This window comes from Tetrao urogallus (genome assembly GCF_951394365.1).
Source record: "Tetrao urogallus genome assembly, chromosome: Z".
Taxonomy (NCBI): domain Eukaryota; kingdom Metazoa; phylum Chordata; class Aves; order Galliformes; family Phasianidae; genus Tetrao; species Tetrao urogallus.
This window is the reverse complement of record NC_136816.1, coordinates 53,224,440-53,245,211: the sequence shown is the minus strand read 5'-3', so window position 1 is coordinate 53,245,211 and position 20,772 is coordinate 53,224,440. Positions and strand designations below refer to the sequence as shown.

Genomic DNA, 20,772 nt, shown 5'->3' with positions numbered 1-20,772 from the left:
CACACCTCGTCTTGAAACATAGCATAAAGGTTTGCTTGCTTTTTCACTCTTTCCTGAAGCTGTGAGCTGTGCTAGGCTGGTGCTGTTGCTGGTTCAGCCCACTGGGATGCTTCATGCAGTTGTGAGCGTCTGTCGGGGCATTTCTGGCAGACTTTGACATTAACAGATCAGTGATCACATTATCTGCAAACCCTACAAGCAGGGTAATGCTAGTGGTCAAGTAATCACTGTATGAAGGATAAGCTGTTGTCAGCTGAACTGAGAAGAAGCTTCAGTGCAGCATGTTCCTCAGCTCTGTGGCATGGTCAGGAATGATTTGAAGAAGTCATTACACAAAGCATTCTGTTAATATATCCTTATAATTGTAGCCACTGAATCGTTGTATAATATGCACAGTGCTTGCTTGCAACACCATATTAGCCTGTAGATGTTATGGATGGTGCTTGTGATGTAGCACTGTGGATGGGGAAGCGTGTTGTGGGAACGTTCTGCTTTAACATGATAAAAGTTATAACAGTATTTATTTGAAGAAGTAATTACACAGAATATTCTGTTAATGCTTGCTTGCAACACCACGGTAGTCTTTAGATGTAGTGGATGATAACTGTGGTGTAGTATCGTAGATTGTGAGGCTCATGTTGTAAGGCCGGTCTGCTTTAACAAGGCAAGAGAAACAACAATGGAATGCCTAAAATATGACAGCATAAAGATGTTCTGCTCTGTCTTTCTTACCTGTTTGTGCAGAGGTTTCCCCATTGTCCTTGCATTCCACCAGCAATGTTTGGGACAAAAGGAGTGTTGGGAGGAAGTAGGCAACCACAACGACTAACAGTGGAGCACTAGATGACATAAAAGATTGCCAAATAAGCCTATGTCTGTTAGAAAGTCATTGGGGGTGGCAGAATAATTAATTTAATATGAATGTAATGAGTATGTGATACATGTGAAAATGTAACCTATTCACAAACGATCAACTGGTGGAGCATTCTTGTAGTGTTACCTTGAAGCTACCCCAGTGCTGCCAATAAAGAACACTTTGCTTGACAGTAACAAAACATTGCTGTAAAGTTTCTACACATTGATTTTGAATCAATATAGTTAAGCTTGCTAATGTTCTGATGGGTGCCCCTGCCGTCATCTTCTTCAGGTATTAGAAGGAGTGTCTCTGAACCAAAGTGTTAAGGAAGCTTTGCTGAGTCTTTGTCCCAAGGAAATAGGCCTTGCTTGGAATTGATATAGGTTGTGTATCGAATAAATTAATACATAGAAACTTAACAACAATGTTTTGTCACTGTTAAGTCAGGTGTTCTTTATTAGCAGTGCATGGAAGCACTGGGGATATTTCCACCATAAGTGCTTAAAGATTACATGATTCAGAGTCCATTATATTTCCACAGACAGTACATATTCATCAATTTCAGGTGAGACAATTAACATATACATGCCTACCTCAGGTAGTGAATTATGAGGTCTCTGGTCTTCTAGTCAGTGGTCTCTTCTACCTTCCATCCTTTCAGCATCATGACAAACCAACTGACAGTCTTTTACTTCATCCAGTGATCTTCCTCACTTGTCCTCTAGATGAACTTTCTTCATAGACAGATGTTCAGTAGGAGAACGCCTAATTATAATTAATTGATAAGTACCAAAATTGTAACATTTGCTTACTCAGCACTTGGCGTCTGCTTATCCTTGGATAGAGATAAGTTTGGCAACCTATCTTTTAATATATATTGGGGTATTAATTTGTCTTTTAATGATATATACTGGGGTGTAGAAGATAAGGAGGATAGAGGGGAGTATCTTGATGTCTGCCTGTTGTGTCCCAACCTAATCCCAGAGTGAGACAATTTGGCCTTGTGTGGAGACCCTGGCTTTCATTATTGTGTGTCTTTTGCTGACGGTCTCTTATCAAAACAGAATAACCTTACAACATGCTTTCTAGTTTATAATACTACATCTGTAGTATTCTCAGCATCTAAAAGCCATCACAGTTTTGCAAGCAAGATTTAATCACGCAATACAACAGTGCAACAACTGTATTTCTAAAATACACTGCAAAAATATATAGCATTTCTACTTTTTCAAATCAGTTGTTTCTAAAAACAATTTACAAAATACTTTGTGCTCTACTTCAATTCAGCTGGTAGTCACTGAATATGTAACACACTTCTGGGAAACTTCTGCATATGTAACACAAGTAATGTATATAAACTGAAGATGCTTTGTATAAGCGATGTGTGGTTGGAGGATTTCCCCATGCACCCAGTGCTGCCAGTAAGAATACCTGCTTAACGGTAACAAAGCTTTTGCTGTTAAGTCCCTTCTCGTGGATTTCTTTGATTCAGGAAGCATGATGCTCTGTCAAGATGCTGGGTGGTTGTTCACAGGAAGAGATGGAATGCTGCTAAGTCTTCATTTCTTTAAGAATGTGCTTTTTTTTTTTTTTAACGTGATCTTCTTGGCTTTGATTTTTACAGTTTCTGCTGAAGTCTCCCAAAAGGAAGAGAGTGTTGTTGTGACAAGTTTGGTACTTCCCTGTGGCTTGTATATTCAAAAAATACCATGGGCTATTTTAGGCAGTGAGCCTGAAACTCCTCATGGATACACACTTTGTTTTAATGGCTACAGAACATATTTTCTACGACCTTCAAGATTTTTTTGGAAACATCTCTGGAACATACCTTCTAAAAATGTCACTGTGTTTACAAATGCAAAAGATAGTACAAGTCCACTTCACTTCTTAGTCGTGTGTGTAAATAGCCATGTGTTGGCTCAGCATTACTACTACCCTCTCTAATTCTGCCATTTCTCAGGTTGGATCAGCTTGGATCTTGCCATGACCAAGGCTTGTGTGCAGAGCAGATGTTCAGAGTGCATTGGTGAAGCGTTTGCTGCAGGGAATGAGCAGCTGGTGCATGGCTTGGTAGACCTGCTGCCTTTGCTCCCACCACCAAAATGCCTGCTCAGAGGGCCAGAGTGTGTGGGTCACTGGGAATGGTGTGGAGTGCTCCCCTCTGCCTGCCCTCCTGTGTGTGTGCTCGCTCCTCAGATGAAAGGATAAATTGTTTCTGCCTTTGCACAGACATCCTGTCAGGCAGCTGTCAAGGACTGATAAGGCATTTGTTTCTGCCCTCTTTTGTTTTTTAACCATCTAGCTCCTTTGTTTGATTAGCAGCTGCCAGCAGGGGTGCAAGGAGAGGGGCTCAGCAGTGGCTGCGGAGCCAACCTGGCCTGCAGAAGAAATGTCTGTGGAACTGTGCATGAGTATTTTTAACTGAAGAATTTCCCACACTGTTGTCTGCAGCTGCTGCTGCCCGGGTGGCCACATGTCCTTGTGGTAATTGCCTGACTTATGGCAGTCTTTGGACCAGTGAGATTTGAAGCCAGACACCACTGCACGTGTGACAGGCTCCTGCCACAGCAGCAGACTTCCCAGGGCTGCTGCCTTGGGCTCCTTGGAGCTAGGAGCTGGACAAGTCACAGCACTGTGAGGGAGCAGTGTAGGTATGGACCAGGATTCCTGAGACTTGCCTGCTTACAGAGCTTGTGGATCTTTAGTTAGTTAGCTTGTTTCTCATCAGAGAACTGCAAAGTGCCTTTGTCCAGCAAAGCCTGTTTAGGAGCTTTTGTTTAATGAAAAGCTAGATTTGTAAAAGTTCTATGTCACTGCTTATTTGTTTTTTTTCACTGCCCATGTCTTTTTTTTTTTTTCCTTTTTTTTTTTTTTTTTCTTCTTTTTTCTTTTAATACAATGAGAAATTGTGGCTGTCTTTCTGTACTTGTGGGTCCTGGGTCCCTAGAGAGACCCTCACTGCAGTCAGGAGGCAGAACAAAGTGAGATGGCCAATGCCCATAGTAAGGCATGTGGCATCAGACAGTGGTGGTGCAGCTGTGCGCTGCAGCAGCCTTTGAACAGAGAGCTTATTGCAGAGCTGGACTTTGAAGTTTGCCGTCCAAAGATAACATCTTTGAAACCTCTCAGGTCAGTGGCTCACAGCCAGCCAGCATCTCACTCTTTGGGACAGAGGCTGTTCTCATATATTTTTGGATAACACCTATTTCATTGCGGCCCATTCTGGAATGTAGCTAATCATAACCAGAGTTACTCTATTTTTTCTTTTTTAAAAACGTGGGGCTGTGGCTGAACAACCTAACCAGCTTTCTGTGGTTTCCATGACTATTCAGAGTGTCTGAAATAAGATGAATGCACTGCAGTTTTTCACAAATACTGTCAACTTATAGGTTATATGCTGACTATCAGAAGCTAACATTAAAGTTTCACTAAATAATGAGAAGCAATGTGCTAGTGAACTACATATGCTATTTAAGTATTTGTTGCTTTAAATAGCAGCTCCTGGGACTGGAGGGCTCCCAGGACTGGAATAGCAGACACGTCCCTGGACATGGATGAAGTTTCACTGGCAGAGCTCTGTAGAACTTAAGAAAATGATGTTCCACTCTCACTCCTAAAAATGCCAAAGCTGTGTAACTTTTCCATTCTTCAGTATAGTTTTTAATGGTATGCTGAGTACAGCCAGCAGTTGAAATACTTCCTAGATACTTTGGATCTGGCTGATACAGACTGAAAGAACCTTCAGTATTAATTTTTTTCTTCTTTTTTTTTTCATAATTTTGAGGTGGATAGGTTATGTTTTTCAGATGTATTTTTGTTTTGAAGTACTTTTTTTTCCCAATTGTTTGCTGAATAAATAGATCACCATAGCGTGGTTATTTCTTGAATTTGCAGTTGGTGCAGTAAAAGATAATTTCACTCAGCTGGCATTGTCTTCTCGAAATGTACTTGCCTGACGTGCTTATGCACATTGTGTTTTTAATTAACAACTTTGGTGCCAACATGAGACCATCCTGCTTATTTCCCACAGCTTAAGTTTCATGTGTTGTTGGGAGGATTTCTGTGCCCCAGCAGTGGCAGTTCTAGAAGCTGCTTGCATGGAGGCTGTGTCTTCCCTGGTGTGAAGCACAGCAGTGAACCCAGAGCAAGGCAGAATGTGCCGTGCTGTCCCCATTTTGCTGTATGAGCCACAAAGCTGCTGTGGAGTGAGGCATGGGGATGAGGACAGGAAGTCTGAGCTTGAGTGTTGCAACTGATAATAGTGATGAGGAAATAGCAAGCTGGAAGTCTTTTAAAGACCCTTCTTTTTTGCATGATCAGATACTCTGATCAACCAGTCTAGGAGCCAGACTGTGGGGTCGCATCAGAGACACATGTCTGCAAACAAACACATGGGACGCCTGCCGTTCCTGGGTCAGACAGGCTTTGCTGCTGAAGGAGAATGTGTCCTAGGAAGAAGTGTGTTTGTGTATGTGTGTGTGCCTGGACAACTCAAATGCAGCGTTTGCTGTTTAGAGCATACCCTGATGACAAATAAGTGCATTTTGAAGTCTCTGGCAAGGGCTCATGTCTGCAGCTACTTGCTAGCTAGCAGCGAGATCCTCTGGCCATCTGTGATCCCATCAGAGGGCTGAGGAACTGCAGGGCACGTGTGCCAATGGACAGTACTCTGGGTATTCTTAAGCCCATGACACATCCAGTGCTTGTCCCTGTACTGAGTTCTGGCTGTGAACAGCCCAAAATCAGGAGTGCGGGCAAGTGGGGGTGCTTGGATCTGCAGCAGGGCCTGGAAGAGAGGCTCCAGGGGGTGCCTGCTGATGTCCAGAAATTCCTGTGATTGCTTCTGCTGAGAGAAGGACGGGGCTGTATGAAGCTGATGCCTGTTGCAATGAAAGGCCCAGCCAAGGACACTGCTGCCTTATGTACAAAAATAAGGCATACATACATTTGTAGTTTTACCTAGGACCTCCTAAAGTGGAAGGAAGAGAAGGTGAGTCCAGCTGATCTGGAAGTTCATGATACTGTCAACAGCAGGGAAATAATGAGCCCCAAGTGAAATCCTTCACAGGACTTATTCTGTGCCTTGTCCTCTGCTGAATAAAGAAATTATTCTTTATGCTTTTTGGAATCCCTTAGGTTTTTATCTTGGATGCTCATATAGTTGCAGGAAGAAAGGAAATAAAAACATACACACAATTCCATCTCTCAATGGCATTTAAATACTACAGACAATATTAGCTGAAGTAAGACTTGGTATTTGTCTTGGTATTTGTTTTACTTGTAGCTGTGTTATGCATTCCTTCTAATCTCTTCTTTTTGCAAAGATGAAAATCACTAATTTAATCTTTGCTAAAATGTTTCTGACCAGCTGTAAGTTTGGATTTCTTCTCTGGCTTTCTTCAGTTCTTCCGTATAAGATTATGCCATTACATTTCAGTCTTTCAGCCTTTTTTTTTTTTTTTTTTTTGCTTTGTTTGCAGTAAGCAAAGTATTTCAAGGCTTTCTCTACTACAGAGGGTATTTAGAACTGTAAATGTGATTTTTGCTTATTTGTTTTTGTAATTATTACCTGTTTACAGAGTTGTAAGTGCAGCTACCCCAGGGTGTTCCTTAAGCAGCTTTTCTTCACCACCTAGATTTGCTTAAAATCTTCAGTAGCTTACAAATTCCTGTAGCAGAATGATGATTCCATGTGTCTACCAGGAATAAGACTTCTTTTAAGAGGGCAGTGTGGTTCCAGTGAACTGAAAAGCATTGAATCCTTAGAGTTAGAAGCATCCTTTGGAGGTCATCTAGTCCTGCAGTGAGCAGGGACACCTACAGTTACATCAGGTTGTCCAGAGCCTGGTTCAGCCTGACCTTGGATGTCTCTAGGGAAGGGGCTTCCAGCACATCTCTAGGTAATCAGTGCCTCACCACCCTCACAGTAAAAGACTTTTTCCTTATATCCAAGCTAAATCTACCCTCTTTAAGTTTGAAATCATTGCCCCTTGGCCTATCACTGCAGACTCTGCTATAGAGTCTGCATAGCTTCTTGTGAAACAAAACCCATCTCCAACTTGTCCTGGCTACAAAATTCATTGTGTTCTATGTGTTAAAAGCAAACAGATTTTGAGTCTGTGCTCTTCTTCTCCAGATTTGTTTCTTGTGTAAGGGGAATTGTGTACTGCAGGAAGTAGAGGCTGACTGCTGCAGTGCCTGTTCTGCTTGGTGGAATGTGACAAGACTGTGATCTGTGCACAGACAGCAGAGAGTAAGGCGAAGAAATCAGGAGCTGTTCTTTCTCACCCCCATCCTTTGTATGTGGGAAAGCTAGAAACTGGTGTGTTTGGTCCCAAGGATTTGACATAGAGGACAAGCTACTTCTACTTAAATACTGATGTGCTAAAAGGAGATGACTAAAGAAATTCTGGAGTTTGTAGGAAGTCTCCCAGTTTTGCCATGTGACTGTTGCAGTAGAAACATACTGGTGATAATGGAATGACTTGGATTTTTGTCTTCCTTTCCAGTTGGCCTGCTGCTGTGGTACTGCTGCTTGTTCCTTGTGCTGCAAATGCTGCCCCAAGATAAAGCAGTCAACAAGCACCCGCTTCATGTATGCTCTTTACTTCATCCTGGTGACTATTATCTGCTGTGTCATGATGTCGACGACAGTAGCTAATGAAATGAAAACACACGTAAGTAAGATATGCACTACTGCTTCTGAGGGGAAATGGAGCTCCATCTTTCTATTTTCTCCTCCTGTATGAAAGAACACTTCCTTTTCAGAAAAGGCAGTCCTTTCTTTCTACCCACCCATTTCCAAACCCAGACCAATACACTCTGAGTGTATTTCACAACAGCAAGAGTCAGGGATTGTGGAAGTAGTGGCCTGCCTTCTCTTTTGTTGTAGGGAAACCTGCTACTATAAACTCATCCCAAGTTTGCTGTGTAGGTAGTTTCAACACATCTTGTAGTAGAATGAATTGCTTTAGTCTGATGTTGAGTTTCTTTGGTAGCTTGCTAAGTAGTAGAAGAAGCAGCTAGAAAGCAGCACTTCGAGAGTTGTGTTTATAATACTAATTCTGTGTCCTTTGTGTTATGTGACACACTACTACTACAAAGCACAATGCTGCAAATCCTGTGTAGTGCATTTTCTTCCACATGTGTTGACTCATCATGTTCACATGGCCTCTAACTACAGCAGACATTGTTCAGTTCTAATTGTCTTTTTAATTAAAAAGCTTCAAAAGCATAAAAGGAGCTATGGCTAAAACTAGATTATAAAATTCAAATTTCTTTCAGAATCCTAATATATAACTTCCCTGAGATCAGATGCCAGACCTGTTGTATTTCATCTTTGGTTTCATTTCTTAAGCCACTTAATTTGCTCTTAGTAGCATAAATTCTTTCTCTCACTCTACAAGCTACAAGAAAATAAGTCTGTTTTTAAGTAGAGAGAACAATGGCCGGACCATTTACATTTTAAAAATTAAGCAATGTGGGACTGAAACTTTCCTGCCCTGAGCTTCAGGCCTGCTTTGAGGCTGTCACTGTACTCACCCTGAAGATTCAGAATACTTCAGTTGCTCTGAGCATCTAGTTCTCTATATTCCTTCCCAAAGAGAGAGTCCCAGAGGGAGCATGGTGATGGTCATTTCCTTGTTTTACTGACTGTTGGCTGAGTTGATGCCCTACTTAACTTCTGTCCCTGGCTTTTAGTTAGTGTGAAAACCATCCCTCTGAGGCAGCCTGGGCCAGAAGCTGGTGGTAACATCCTCTAACTGAAAGAAAGGTGAAACAACAGGATTACATATGGCTATCTTGAGGGTTTGGTGCCAGTGATCTTTACCCCATTATGCCCTTTTTGTACATTTTGTCCTAACTTTCTTTAGTATTGCTTTGCTTGGATTATCACAATGCTGCCTTCTTACCTGTGGTCACCAGAACTTGCAGTCAGATCTGTAAGAGTGCCTAGTACAGACACTGAGATGTGACTGTGAGCTGCACCTCAAAAGCTTTTTAACATGATGCTGAAGTTTCTTGCCAGGACTTACTTTGACTTAGTGGAAGCTTAGATTGGCAATAAAGTGAATAATCCAAGGAACTGAAGCATATGGAAGACAAATTATATGCTAATAGGTATCCAAATTTCATAAATTCACTTTTCCATGAGTAGTGTGGTTTTGATACTGTTTGTATTCCTAATAAAAAAAACTGTCTCCCTGTCCAACAGAAAAGTGATTCAAGCAGGCTTCAACAGCGTGCTTTTCAGTCTTGCCAAATTCCTTTTCCAGTTTGTAGTCTTTAAAGCTCAGTGTAGGAAGAAATGGCATGAAAAGTAGCTGTTAGTGTGAAGTAGAAAGATAATTACCATCTTAATTTAAAGCACTTGATGACTTTGAATAGGAAATTGACCATCTGAAAGTAGTCTTTCTCCTCTCTAATTTAATAATTCTGGGCTGTTCAGACTCTTGAAACTAATTCAAGCCTGTTCTAGTAAAGTGCACCTTCAAAATATTTGTCCAGACAAACTGGTCTTGGCTTCCCAAAGATGAACTGTGTTTTGAAAGCACAGGGTACTTACTGATTTCTTTGCTTTTGGCTGGATCACAGAGTATTCTTAAATCCTGAAGCCAGTCTGTAAGCAAATACTTTGCAGAATGCTTTTAGGACCTTGCGCTCTTTTTCATGAAAGGGACATCATTTCATTTCATTTTAATTAGATTTGTTTATTTTTCTCTGTTAAAAAATATTTAAAATTTCAGTGCAGTCCTTTATGAAGCCATCACATTGCCAGGAAACCATGAGTCTGCTTTACCAATTTAGAAATCAAATAATCACACTGATGTTACATGAAAGGAATCTCACCTTTATCGGTTTAGATATCTAATAGTTGCACTGATGCTGTGAGAAAGGAATCTCAGCTTGTTAGTGAAGAAATTTTGATTGTTTTGTTGGTTGGTTACAAATTCCCAAGCTGGAAATAGATCTCAAAGTATTGTAGCCCGGTAGCCTTTGTATCTTTGAAGTTATTTTGAGAGGAAACAACAGCAGTGTACATCTTTTATGGACACCATAAAAAGACTTTTAAAAACGTTTGTTTTAAAATAATTCATTTGCCTCCAATGTCATGCCTTCAGCCTATCAATGTATGTTTCAGACAGGATTTTTAGTTCCTGAGTTGTCAAATTCTGCAGGTGCCAGCCCAGAGTTGGGAACCTGCTTGAGTAGAGTATACATGATTTCTTTTTGGTAGGTTTTTCTCTGTTCTTTTCATCCTTCCTTCTTATCTGATCCGTTCCTGTGCCCATGAGACACAAAGGGATTGAGACTGGAAGAGTTAAATTCTGAAAAATGTGCAGAGAAACCGTGGCATTTATCTTTGATCTCTGGGGAGGAAACAAGAAGCAATGGTGAGGGAGTGGATAGGGAGTGAAACAAATAGGGAGGGAGTGGTTTGCTGTGGAGAATAGTTTGAACTGTAGCAAGTAGGATAGATTTCAAAGGAGCAAGGTTGTGTGTATCAAGGTGAAAGGTGGGATACAGCATCAAGATGTGAAAACTTTAACAATGTGGACAGGAACAGGACATGAACGCCTGGTGACAATAAAGTTATACAAGTTGGTTTTAAAATTTGACTTTGGTCCAAGAGGAAGCAAAGCAGGACTCAACTTGAAGAAAGGCTTCTGTGATCCGTGTATATATTTTTCCAGTTATTCTGGTGAGAACCAGCTATAGCTTTATACTGGCAAACGTTCTGTTGAAGCATGGCCTTGCATTTCACAGGCTTTGAAATGATGGTTGATGCAAAAGAAGGGAGATAATATTTGGTTTGTCAAAAAGCTGTTAATTTTTAAAAAAATTTATGTATTTCTTAATGTCAAAGCAGTTTCAAAACTACTGGTTTCATCCTGAAAGTACCCATGTCCTTCTTAAATAATTAAACAAGAGTCAGAAGGAGGATTTCAGGAAAACAAATGTTCGTGAAAACCAATTCATTATTGCCAAAGCATTTCAGTTCTGAATGGTTATATGTTCTGGTAGAGCATATTTTCAGGCTCATTTCCCCAGGCATAACGGCGTTACAGTTTATTAAAATGTAAATTTGCGACCAAACCCAAGTTTTTATATTAAGCTGCCGTTGCCTATTTCTGACAAGTATTAAGCTGGCAAGCTTATGCATGTTTTGATCACACTGTTTGTTTTTTTTTCACTCCAAATATCACCTGTTCAAGACAAGGGATTTTACCTGTGTTTTTTCCTTTAGTTTCACCACTAACAAAGATTTTCTTGTATACTTTCTCCATTTTCATAACAAATTTCATCTGCCACATTCTCCCTCTATTGGATGGGGGCATGTACTGCAGGTTTCTTTGGCTCTTAAGGCCCTTTGTTCTCACATGTCCAAGGGTTCCCAACATTCTCACACTCATGGTGTTGGGCACAAATATGTTCAGGCTTGGAGGTGACCCAAATGCAGCCGACTTGAGCCTGGGCAAAGTACAGCTACACCAGCTTGCTGCTGCATCACAGTTAGTTAAGATGCCAGCAGCTTGACCTGATAGGAAAGCAAATTCAGGGCAGTCTGAACTTGTTCTTCAGATGTTTCTGCTCCAAGTAGTCTAATCTTTTTCTCATAATTATTGCCATTGTCTCAAGGGGTTTCAATTCACTTAAAAAAATTACCAATTTAACAATGTCTTTGCATATCGCAGAATCATAGAATGACCAGGGTTGGAAAGGACCTCAAGGATCATGACTCTATAATCCCCTTGCCACATGCAGGGCCACCAACCTCCCCTTTTAATACTAGACCAGGCTGCCCAGGGCCCCATCCAACCTGGCCTTGAACACCTCTTGGGACGGGGCATCCACAGCCTCTTTGGTCAGCCTGTTCCAGCACCTCACCACTCTCTCTGTAAAGAACTTCCCCTGACATCCAACCTAAATCTTCTCTCCCTCAACTGAAAACCATTTCCCCCTGTCCAGCTGTTATCAACCCTTTGAAAGGGTTGATTCCCCTCCTGTTGGTACGTTTCCTTTAGGTACTGAAAAGCTGCAATGAGGTCACCCCGCAGCCTTCTTTTCTCCAGGCTGGACAAGCCCAGCTCCCTCAGCCTGTCTTCATAGGGGAGATGCTCCAGTCCCCTGATCATCTTTGTGGCTCTCCTCTGGACCCTCTCCAACAGTCCCTGTCTTTCTTGTACTGGGGGCTCCAGACCATCACAGAGTACTGCAGATTAGGCTTCACAAGAGCAGAGTAGAGGGGGACAATCACCTCCCTGTCCCTTTTGGCCACCCCTCTGCTGATGGAGCTCAGGATACCATTTGCTTTCCGAGCTCTTGCTCTTCATCCATCAAGATGATCAACCCCAGGTCCTTCTCCACAGGGCTGCTCTCAAGAACTGTTCCTTCCAGTCTGTATGGATGCCTGGGATTCCTTCGGCCTAAGTGTAAAACCTTGCACTTTGCCATGTTGAACCTCATCAGGTTCGCCCAGGCCCACCTTTCTAGCCTGTTGAGGTCCCTCTGCATGGCATCCCTTCCTTCCACCATGTCAGCTGTACCACTCAGCTTGGTGTCATCAGCAAAGTTGCTGAGGGTGCACTCAATTCCATCGTTGATGTCATTGATAAAGATGCTGAAGAGCACAAGTCCCAAGACAGACCCCTGGGGGACGCTGCTCGTTACCAGCCTCCATCTGGACATAGAGCCATTGATGACCACCCTCTGTCTGTGGCTTTTTAACCAGTTTCTTATCTCTCGGGTGGCCCATCCACCAAATCCACATCCCTCCAATTTGGAGATAAGGATGTGGTGGGGGACCATGTTAAAGGCCTTGCTCAAGTCCAGGTGAATGATATTGGTCACCTTTCCCTTGTCCACCAATTGCTGTCACTCCATCATAGAAGCCACCGGATTGGTTAAGCATGGCCTTCCCCTGGTGAAGCCGTGCCGATTCCTCATGCGATCAAGCATGTCATCCAGGAGGATCTGTTCCATAATCGTCCAAGGCACAGAGGTGAGATTCACCAGCCTGCAGTTCCCTGAGTTCTTCTTGCTCCCTTTCTTGTAAATGGGAGTGACATGACCCTTCCTCCAGTCATCCAGGACCTCACCTGACAGCCACGACTTTTCAAAAATGATGGAGATCGGCTCAGCAACCACCTCAGCCAGCTCCTTCAGAACCCAGATGGGCACGCCATCCAGCCCCATAGACTTGTACACATTCAGTCTTATGAGGTGGTCTCGGACTTGCTCTGTCCTCATAGTGGGGGGGAATTTTCCACCCCTGTCCCCACCTAGAGGTTTAGGTTTGCAGAGCTCAGGGACGTGAGAAATACTGGAATCCTGGCTGCCAGTGAAGACCGAGGCAAAGAACTCATTCAGTACCTCAGCCTTCTCTTCAAAGCAGCACATGCAGCTATACGTGCAGTTATCCAAGAAGAGACTGAGTTTTTGCAATGTCCCGTACTCAGAGGCCAGGGAATTAGCTTATGGTACTTGTAAAGGGAGGAAGGTAGGTACTTCATCAAGCTTGACTAAGTAATCCTTGACTCCAATAGCGAGCAAAACTATCCAGTGAAAGGAAAACATAATAAAAAACTTGGGTTGGACAAGCTGCTTGCAGCTGAGTGTATTTCAGAGATAAAATTTCAAAACAAAAATTGTCTTTTTAAGCCTTCAGTGATTAAGAACACCTGTAAGGCTTTATAAGTTGTTCACAGCAGTAGTTCATCTTGTTGTGAAAAGATGCCCTTTTCATTACATCAACCCTTTTGTCCCCAGCAGTGTACTCATGTTCGTTATCTGCAAGGATCCCCAAGTGTTTGGTTTTGTTCTTGATTTGTTACTTCAGGATCACTGGTCTCTGAAAAAGATGTTTAGTTGCACAGGGGTGTTCCTGGCCATCATTTATCAGTATATAATGTTGTGCATCCTACATAGTGTTGAGGTCTTTGTTGCTCGTGTAGGTGCAAAGTAAGCTGTTGTTCTTGTGAATCCATCCATTTTCTCTCAGCCTGATCTGTAAGGAAATTACTGCAAGAAACAAAAAAAAACATAGAGGGTCAAGAATTCCATCAAGACGTCAGTAGAATTCCACGCAATAAGAAGCTACTTAGAGCTACCTAGAGATCTGTTTTTAACTGACTAGCTAATTAGTCAAGTGTCTTGGTGTTTTTCTTGTTTTAAAACTCATAATCAGAATGCTATTTGGTACCAAGTCTAGATCTAACAGAAACTCTGTATAAACAGTATGATCATCTATATAAAAAGAAACCTTTGATTTTTCTCAGAAATAATGTTCAGTACCATGCTGATGGATGGCAATTACAAGCAAAGGATTGTGAGGTTAGCCATCAACCCACTTGCTTTCCCTGTTGTTGCTGTGGCCCCTGGCTTGCCCTGGCAATGATGTGGTATTGATAGGTCTCATAATTATTCCATTCAGTCCATGTGCTCATTTGGAATGCTGGCACATTCAGCCAGTTTGTCGTTTCATTGCTTTTCAAGACTTAAGAAAAGGCACTGCTGATGCCCCACACATTTTCTTACTAGCCCTCTAAATTTTTTGTATGTGAGTTGTACCACAAATACTTGTTTACTGTATAATTTCTTAAGCCCTGGCTACTTGATTGAGTCATTTCTGAAAGAGCTTCTCAGGGTGGCACAGCTTGAACTCATTTCTGTAATGCCGGGCAGCTGTGCCGAAACCTGCTTTTCATCTCCTTCTGATTGTAGCCCACCTAGGATTAGCTCAGTGTCGTGGTTTGGCTTTCCTGTGCTGCACTTAGCAATAATTTAACTATGTGTTGCCTTGAGCTACTGAAATACTTCCTTTGGGGAAATTGCTAAAAAGGGTGTTGACTGTTTTGGGTTACTGAATGCAATTGAAAGTTGTGCAGCATACATTGTGGAAAGCATGCTTTCAAAGCCTTGCAGCTGGAAGGTGAGAGCTTATGTGTTAATCTTACATTTCCTGCATCTTGGATGGCTCTCTACCCAGCTGGGAATGCTGCCTGATCCCTTTCTGTTAAGTCCTGTTTGTACTTCCATGTCCTGTTTTTGTAGGCTTACTAGTCTGCTGAAAGAAGTAGACACGGGCATCTTCTTTCTTGGAAATGTTCAAGGATGGTGTTACCCACAATCTTTGCATGTCTTTCTCTCAGAAAATCATCCTGCCTTGATTCTTCCCACATCTGATGCCCATTTCATCGCTTGATTTATTTGTACAGTGTTTTGTCCTAGCAGGTGTTGTTTCCTGATTTTGTCAGTTACCCATGCAGATAGCAGTGATCAGCTCTGAAGGTTTTGATGGGTTGCTTGATTTGTCTTGCTAGCCATGGCTGAGCACTTTGTGCATACAGAGAGGCCCTTCTTCCTTTGAAATAGCTGGTGGTTTTCTAATTAAATGCTTCTAGTTCTGCACAACTCCTTGGCTGTTAGAAGGCAGGGGTTGATCTCCACAAAAGCACTACACAGGAGTCAGTCCTGTCCACAAAGTCCTGCTTTCTGGGCACTCAGAGTCATGTCTACCTGGTGAAACCATGGCCAAAATGTGTGGCAGTTTACATTCCCCTTACAGCCAAGCACAAAGCCTCAAGAGCAAATATTTGACCAGTCGAGAAGAAAGTGGAATTTTCCTCCCTGTTAATTTAACATAAAATCAGGGTAACTGGCACAACTCCCTTTCAGAAACTGTAATGCAAGAGAGGGAACTTATTTCCATATTGCTTGGGTGTGCTGGCAGCATGAGGCAGAGCTTCCTCCCTGTTTGTGGCCCCTTTGGCTGGTGAAAATGCCAATATGGCTTTGTGTAAGCTGGATTACTGAAACAGAGTCTGTTGTTGTAAAACATGGGAAGAAGAGAGAGGGTCCCACAGCGGGTGAATAAGTATTAAGGGACTGCAATGACTAAGGCCAACATCTGAAGAAAAATGAGGTGGGCTTGTACAGCAAACCCATCTGAAAGTAGATGACAGTTGAGGTCCTGGAAGGCTCTAAATTGTCTTTTATACTGTCCTATATTCCTTGAACTGTCAAATCCAGGCTAAGGGGTATCAGCAAAAGGTATCAACGAATGCTGTCAGCGTTAAATGAAGAAGTGAAAAGTCAGTGGTGCACCAGCTTATGAAGGTGTAGTTGTGAGGCACTCTATGTGCTAACAGCTTGTAATGTGTTTCATTTTCCAGTTTCCCTTCTATGAACAGATGTGCAAGGGCATTCAGGCGGGTGAGATGTGTGAGAAGTTGGTGGGATACTCTGCGGTGTACAAAGTCTGTTTTGGAATGGCCTGTTTCTTCTTTTTCTTCTGCTTGTTTACCATCAAAATTAACAACAGCAAAAGCTGCCGAGCGTATGTTCATAATGGGTGAGTATTTGTTTAATTTCCACTCTTTTTTTAGATTTGTGTTGCTTACTTTCCAATTGAGTGTAGTACGAGGCAAAAAGCAAGAGAAAAAAAAGGTTGATTTCACTGCTTTTGTGGGGTATGAAGCAGCCAAGGGCAAAGAACAGCAGCAAGTCAACAAAGGTGTTTTTTTGTCTTGCTGGGTTAGACATTTTTCATAATACTTGATCTGAAGACCTCTAATTCCTATTGTAACCAGATGATTTCTTTTGTTTTCTCTCATCCAGATTCTGGTTTTTAAAGCTTCTACTTCTGGCAGGAATGTGCTCAGGAGCGTTCTTCATTCCTGATCAGGACACTTTCCTCAATGGTACATCCTTCTCATTTTGTAATGCTGCTTTATTCTGTACTGCCTTGAGGGTGGTTATAAATCCTGAAAGCCTGCTCAGTGTGAGCATGGCTGTATTTCTTCAAGTAAATCCAGTGTAGTCCAGGAGAAAAAGAATATTTGAAGCTGTGTGGGGGTGACCACACACAGTAACCTCTCATTGTTGGTGCTAGCCACAAGGAGACCAAGTGGGCTAGTAAAATACTACTGTGGAGCTGTTGTGCAAATTCTTCAAGAAGCAGAGACTGCAATAATGAAGACGAAATTGTTCACTTGAGAGCATAGAGTTCTGTATAAGTTAGTTTTGTGCAAATAGCTCTGTGTAGCACAGCGGCTGGAGACTATGATGTGTGATAAAGAAGTGCCATCAGGGACAGGGTGACCTTCCGCCTGCAGGCGCTGGCTGCCTGGAAGCATGCAGTGCCATAAAATAATGTGGGATGTCACAAGCTTTCAGGCTGATTGTGTAGATGCTATTATAATAAGTAGATAATAATGTGAAACTAGGCTTCTTGCAGCTTGTACAAGCATGCTGCTAGGAGTGCTGTGCCCAATGCATTTCTAGTTCTGGAAGACACCCTGGTGCAACTTGGGCCTGCTAGTACTGGTCAAGTGCTTCAGTACCACCTCTGTGGGGTACACCAGGGGCCTGGTGGGCTGGCAGCAGCAGTCCTGGTGATGACACCAAGGTGAGTTTGTGCTTTTTGGTATGCCAAGCGCATGTAGGCCCTTAAAGTGTTGAGTCTGGGCAGTTACTTCCACTGAAGCACACTGGATATTGTGTGCTTTCAGCTCCCCCAGTCTTTTAACTAGCCAGGGTGTTTATAATAGAGTGAAAGGAAAGAGTAATGCTGGGGGCAAAGTGTACACTGGACAGACATACTATGAACATGCCAATCTGGGAATCTAAGGTAAAAATCACTCAAGGTAAACCACAGGTAGGCTTATTTCAACTTCTTGTTCTTACTGGCTGTTTATGTCTGGTCCTAGTTCAGTCTGGTGCCTCGTAGGTGAAGGGATCCTTACCCATATTCCTTTTCTTCCCACAAAGTCACATGCTGGCTGTGTGAGATTGTCATTAGTTTATAATCACTGCTTGGTGTAGGTGATAAAATGTATTACACCCACAAGCGAGCAGGACACCCTGTTGTCTGTTGAATAATCTTTTCCATGGCAAAAAGTCATCAAGAAGTATTTGGGGAAGAAGTGAAGCAATTTTTTTTGTGTTGATGGGAACTACAATGTAACTTAGTTTGGAAATACAGCATAACAAGCTCTCACCCCCACATTACTTTTTGGCTTTTCTCTGTAAGGCAGTGTCTTACATATCCTGTTCAACTATTCTTCAGGAAGCTCCTGAGGAAGTTCCCGAATCATAGATACACAAAGGGTCTTAGCATTGTCTGGTTCTGTTTTCCCTCTTTTTTTTTGTTGTTGTTATTAGCTATCAAGAAACATACAGCTTTTTTTTTCTAAAAAATGTGGAATGTTCTTCGCATGTGTAGGATTTTAATTACGAATGAGGGGCAGTATGTGCAAACACTACGTCTGTGGGAGTTGTAGCATTAAATCTGCACTGGCCTGCCAACCTTGTCTATGATAGCTCCATAAAGCATGCCCCAGTGTCCTGCCTGTGGCAGTAAGAGATTGTTACTGAGAGTCTCGCTATTTAGTACTTGCTGCATTGGTGGTCTGCTTTTTCCTTCGGTACTTCTTCTAAGTATGTTTTATTTTAATGTGGTGGTGGTTTTTTTTTTTCTTTTTCATTTTTTCCACACTTGTTTGTTTAATTTTCTTCTTTATTGTTTGGTATTGCTCATAGGAGATTTATTGTCCAAAGTATTCAAGCAGTTACCCACATACAGTATAGTAGGTCAGTGGTTAAGTAGTCAAATAACCTGTCTTAAAACTAGTTGATAAATAGCTAGTGTTCTTGCTCCTTTGGGAGTGGCTCAGGACAACATTTGTAAATAGATGAGCCATGCCTTCATTTTCCAGTGGTACTGGAATCAGGGGAAGTAGTTGCCCTTTTTAGCACTGTATTCTAGTACCTTGCAATTTTAGGGTTTAGGCTTCAGGAAAATGCTGTCAGGACTCCTCCACCCCTACCAGTCACAAATAAAAGTTTCAGTATTTTCTGTCTGATTATAGTAACCTTGTGTGTGGAAAAAAATCTGGGCTAGGGAGTCTCAGTAACTGTCATAACAGGCTTCTTCTGAGTGTGTAATAGCTTGCAAGATGAGTTCAACAGGGAGCTTCTTGAGATAATCTTGAGCTGGCCTTTTGGCTAAAACCTCTCATTGAGATATTTAAACTGTGTATTGTCTTCACCTCGTAGACAACAATTTCATCTTATCTTGGGGAAAAGGTGGCTACAACTCTGACCAATTTTCTGTTTCTCTGCCCTTGCAGCCTGGCGCTATGTAGGAGCAGCAGGAGGTTTCCTTTTCATTGCCATTCAACTCATCTTGCTTGTTGAGTTTGCACACAAATGGAATAAAAATTGGTATGTGTTGCACAAATAGTTTTTTATATATAATGTAATATAGTACGCAATATATTATTATACTCTACTATATATATATAGATTACATAAAATGTAATATATACTATATAATAGTATAATATATAATATTATGATGGACTCCTGAACAACATATCCCTTGGAATAAGGGAAATGAAGCATTTGGAAGTGGTATAAATGTTGTCGTTTAGAACTGTGCATCTTTCTTCACCCAGTTTTGTCTTTTCTCAAAGGAAGTGTTTCCTCCTTATTCTACTCTGTGCTGATATGTTCTTAACCTCAATCATTCTGCTTCCAATAAATAGTAGCATATTGGGATGCAAACACTTTGTTTTAAGCTGTTCAGTTTTCTGTGAAAATATACTTGCTAGAAAACAGAGTGCTGCAAGAAAGTAAAACAGGATTTGCAAAGTGTAGCAGTGAAACTGTATGGAGTGGTACAAACTAGTAAATCCGGTTGTTGTTTTTTTTTTTTTGTATCAGCATAATGCACATTGCATGATTTATTTAGTTATTTATGTATTTTGGGTTGTGAGAACTGCTGCTTTCTCTAACTTCATTGTTTTCATCTAAACATGCAAGATTCCATTGTCAACCCACATATACTATGTTTTGGCATGACTTAATTTCAGTTTGATATTATGGTTCCAGTCTTTAGCCTCTGCTTATGGATTAAAATACTTAAGTTGTATTCCTGTGTATATACAGAAATTTTCACTGCCTCCTCTGTACTTTTCTGTATTCCATTTTTTCCACTACAACCCTTGCTGTCTTCTCTTGTCCTAGTTAGCATGTTGACTGCTAGGAAGGGTTTTAGCATACCTTTCTTAGATATCTATTTTCATGGCGGAAGAGTTGAGATCTTACATGGCAGATATTTTTACAGCTAATTACAAGAGCTGCTTTTCTGTGTAGCAGCATTTAGCGTTAGCACCTTCTACAATAGATGTTCATTTCCACTGATAAAAAAGCACTAATGCTAAGGAAAATTTCCTTCAATTTCATGGATGGAACCTAGCAGAGGCTTCTGTTAGTGTGCTGATATACACACATTTCAGGAACATAAGCACTGTCTTTTGTGGTTGATGACATGAACTATTCAACTATTAGAACTTTATTTTTTGGGATATGAAGTAAGGCATTTGTCTCTGTCTTCCCAGGACTGCAAGTGCAAATCACAAGCAGATGTGGAGTGGTTTGCTCGCCCTGGTCACGCTCATCTTGTACTCTGTTGCTGTGGCAGCCCTGGTCCTCATGGCTCTTTTCTACACGCGTTCAGAGGGCTGCTTATCTAACAAGATCCTGATTGGTGTCAATGGTGGCCTGTGCCTCTTTGTGTCACTGGTAGCCATATCACCTTGCGTCCAGAATCGTGAGTGCTGACCTCCTGCTCCTTTCTAGCGCTGCTGAAGTTGTACGCCTTGAGGCATGATGGTTCAGAGCTACTGCTGTTCTCATCCCTGTCTCCTTATCAACACTGTGCTGTGCTGTTGTTGCTTACCAGTTCAGCTGCTAAAACTACAGAGATGTATGATGTTTTGGGTACACCATCAAGCACCTATAGTGTAAAGAATGCTCCTGTGCCAATGGCTGATAAGGTGTAGAGGAGTTTACATAGCACTTGTAACATTAGCAGTTGAGGCAATGGCAGTAATGCTCTTTCACCTCTA

General features: G+C 41.8%; 1 protein-coding gene across 1 annotated transcript in view; it reads left to right on the top strand.

Annotated features, from left to right (window-relative positions):
• SERINC5 (serine incorporator 5) overlaps positions 1-20,772 on the top strand; it is a gene marked incomplete at both ends in the record, with an annotated part of 41,603 nt that overhangs the window by 6,880 nt on the left and 13,951 nt on the right. The window contains 5 exons of the mRNA XM_079548281.1: positions 7,366-7,533; positions 16,033-16,211; positions 16,478-16,560; positions 18,991-19,084; positions 20,263-20,474. Coding sequence (XP_079404407.1) covers positions 7,366-7,533; positions 16,033-16,211; positions 16,478-16,560; positions 18,991-19,084; positions 20,263-20,474 — 736 coding nt within the window. The remainder of the gene's footprint in view (positions 1-7,365; positions 7,534-16,032; positions 16,212-16,477; positions 16,561-18,990; positions 19,085-20,262; positions 20,475-20,772) is intronic.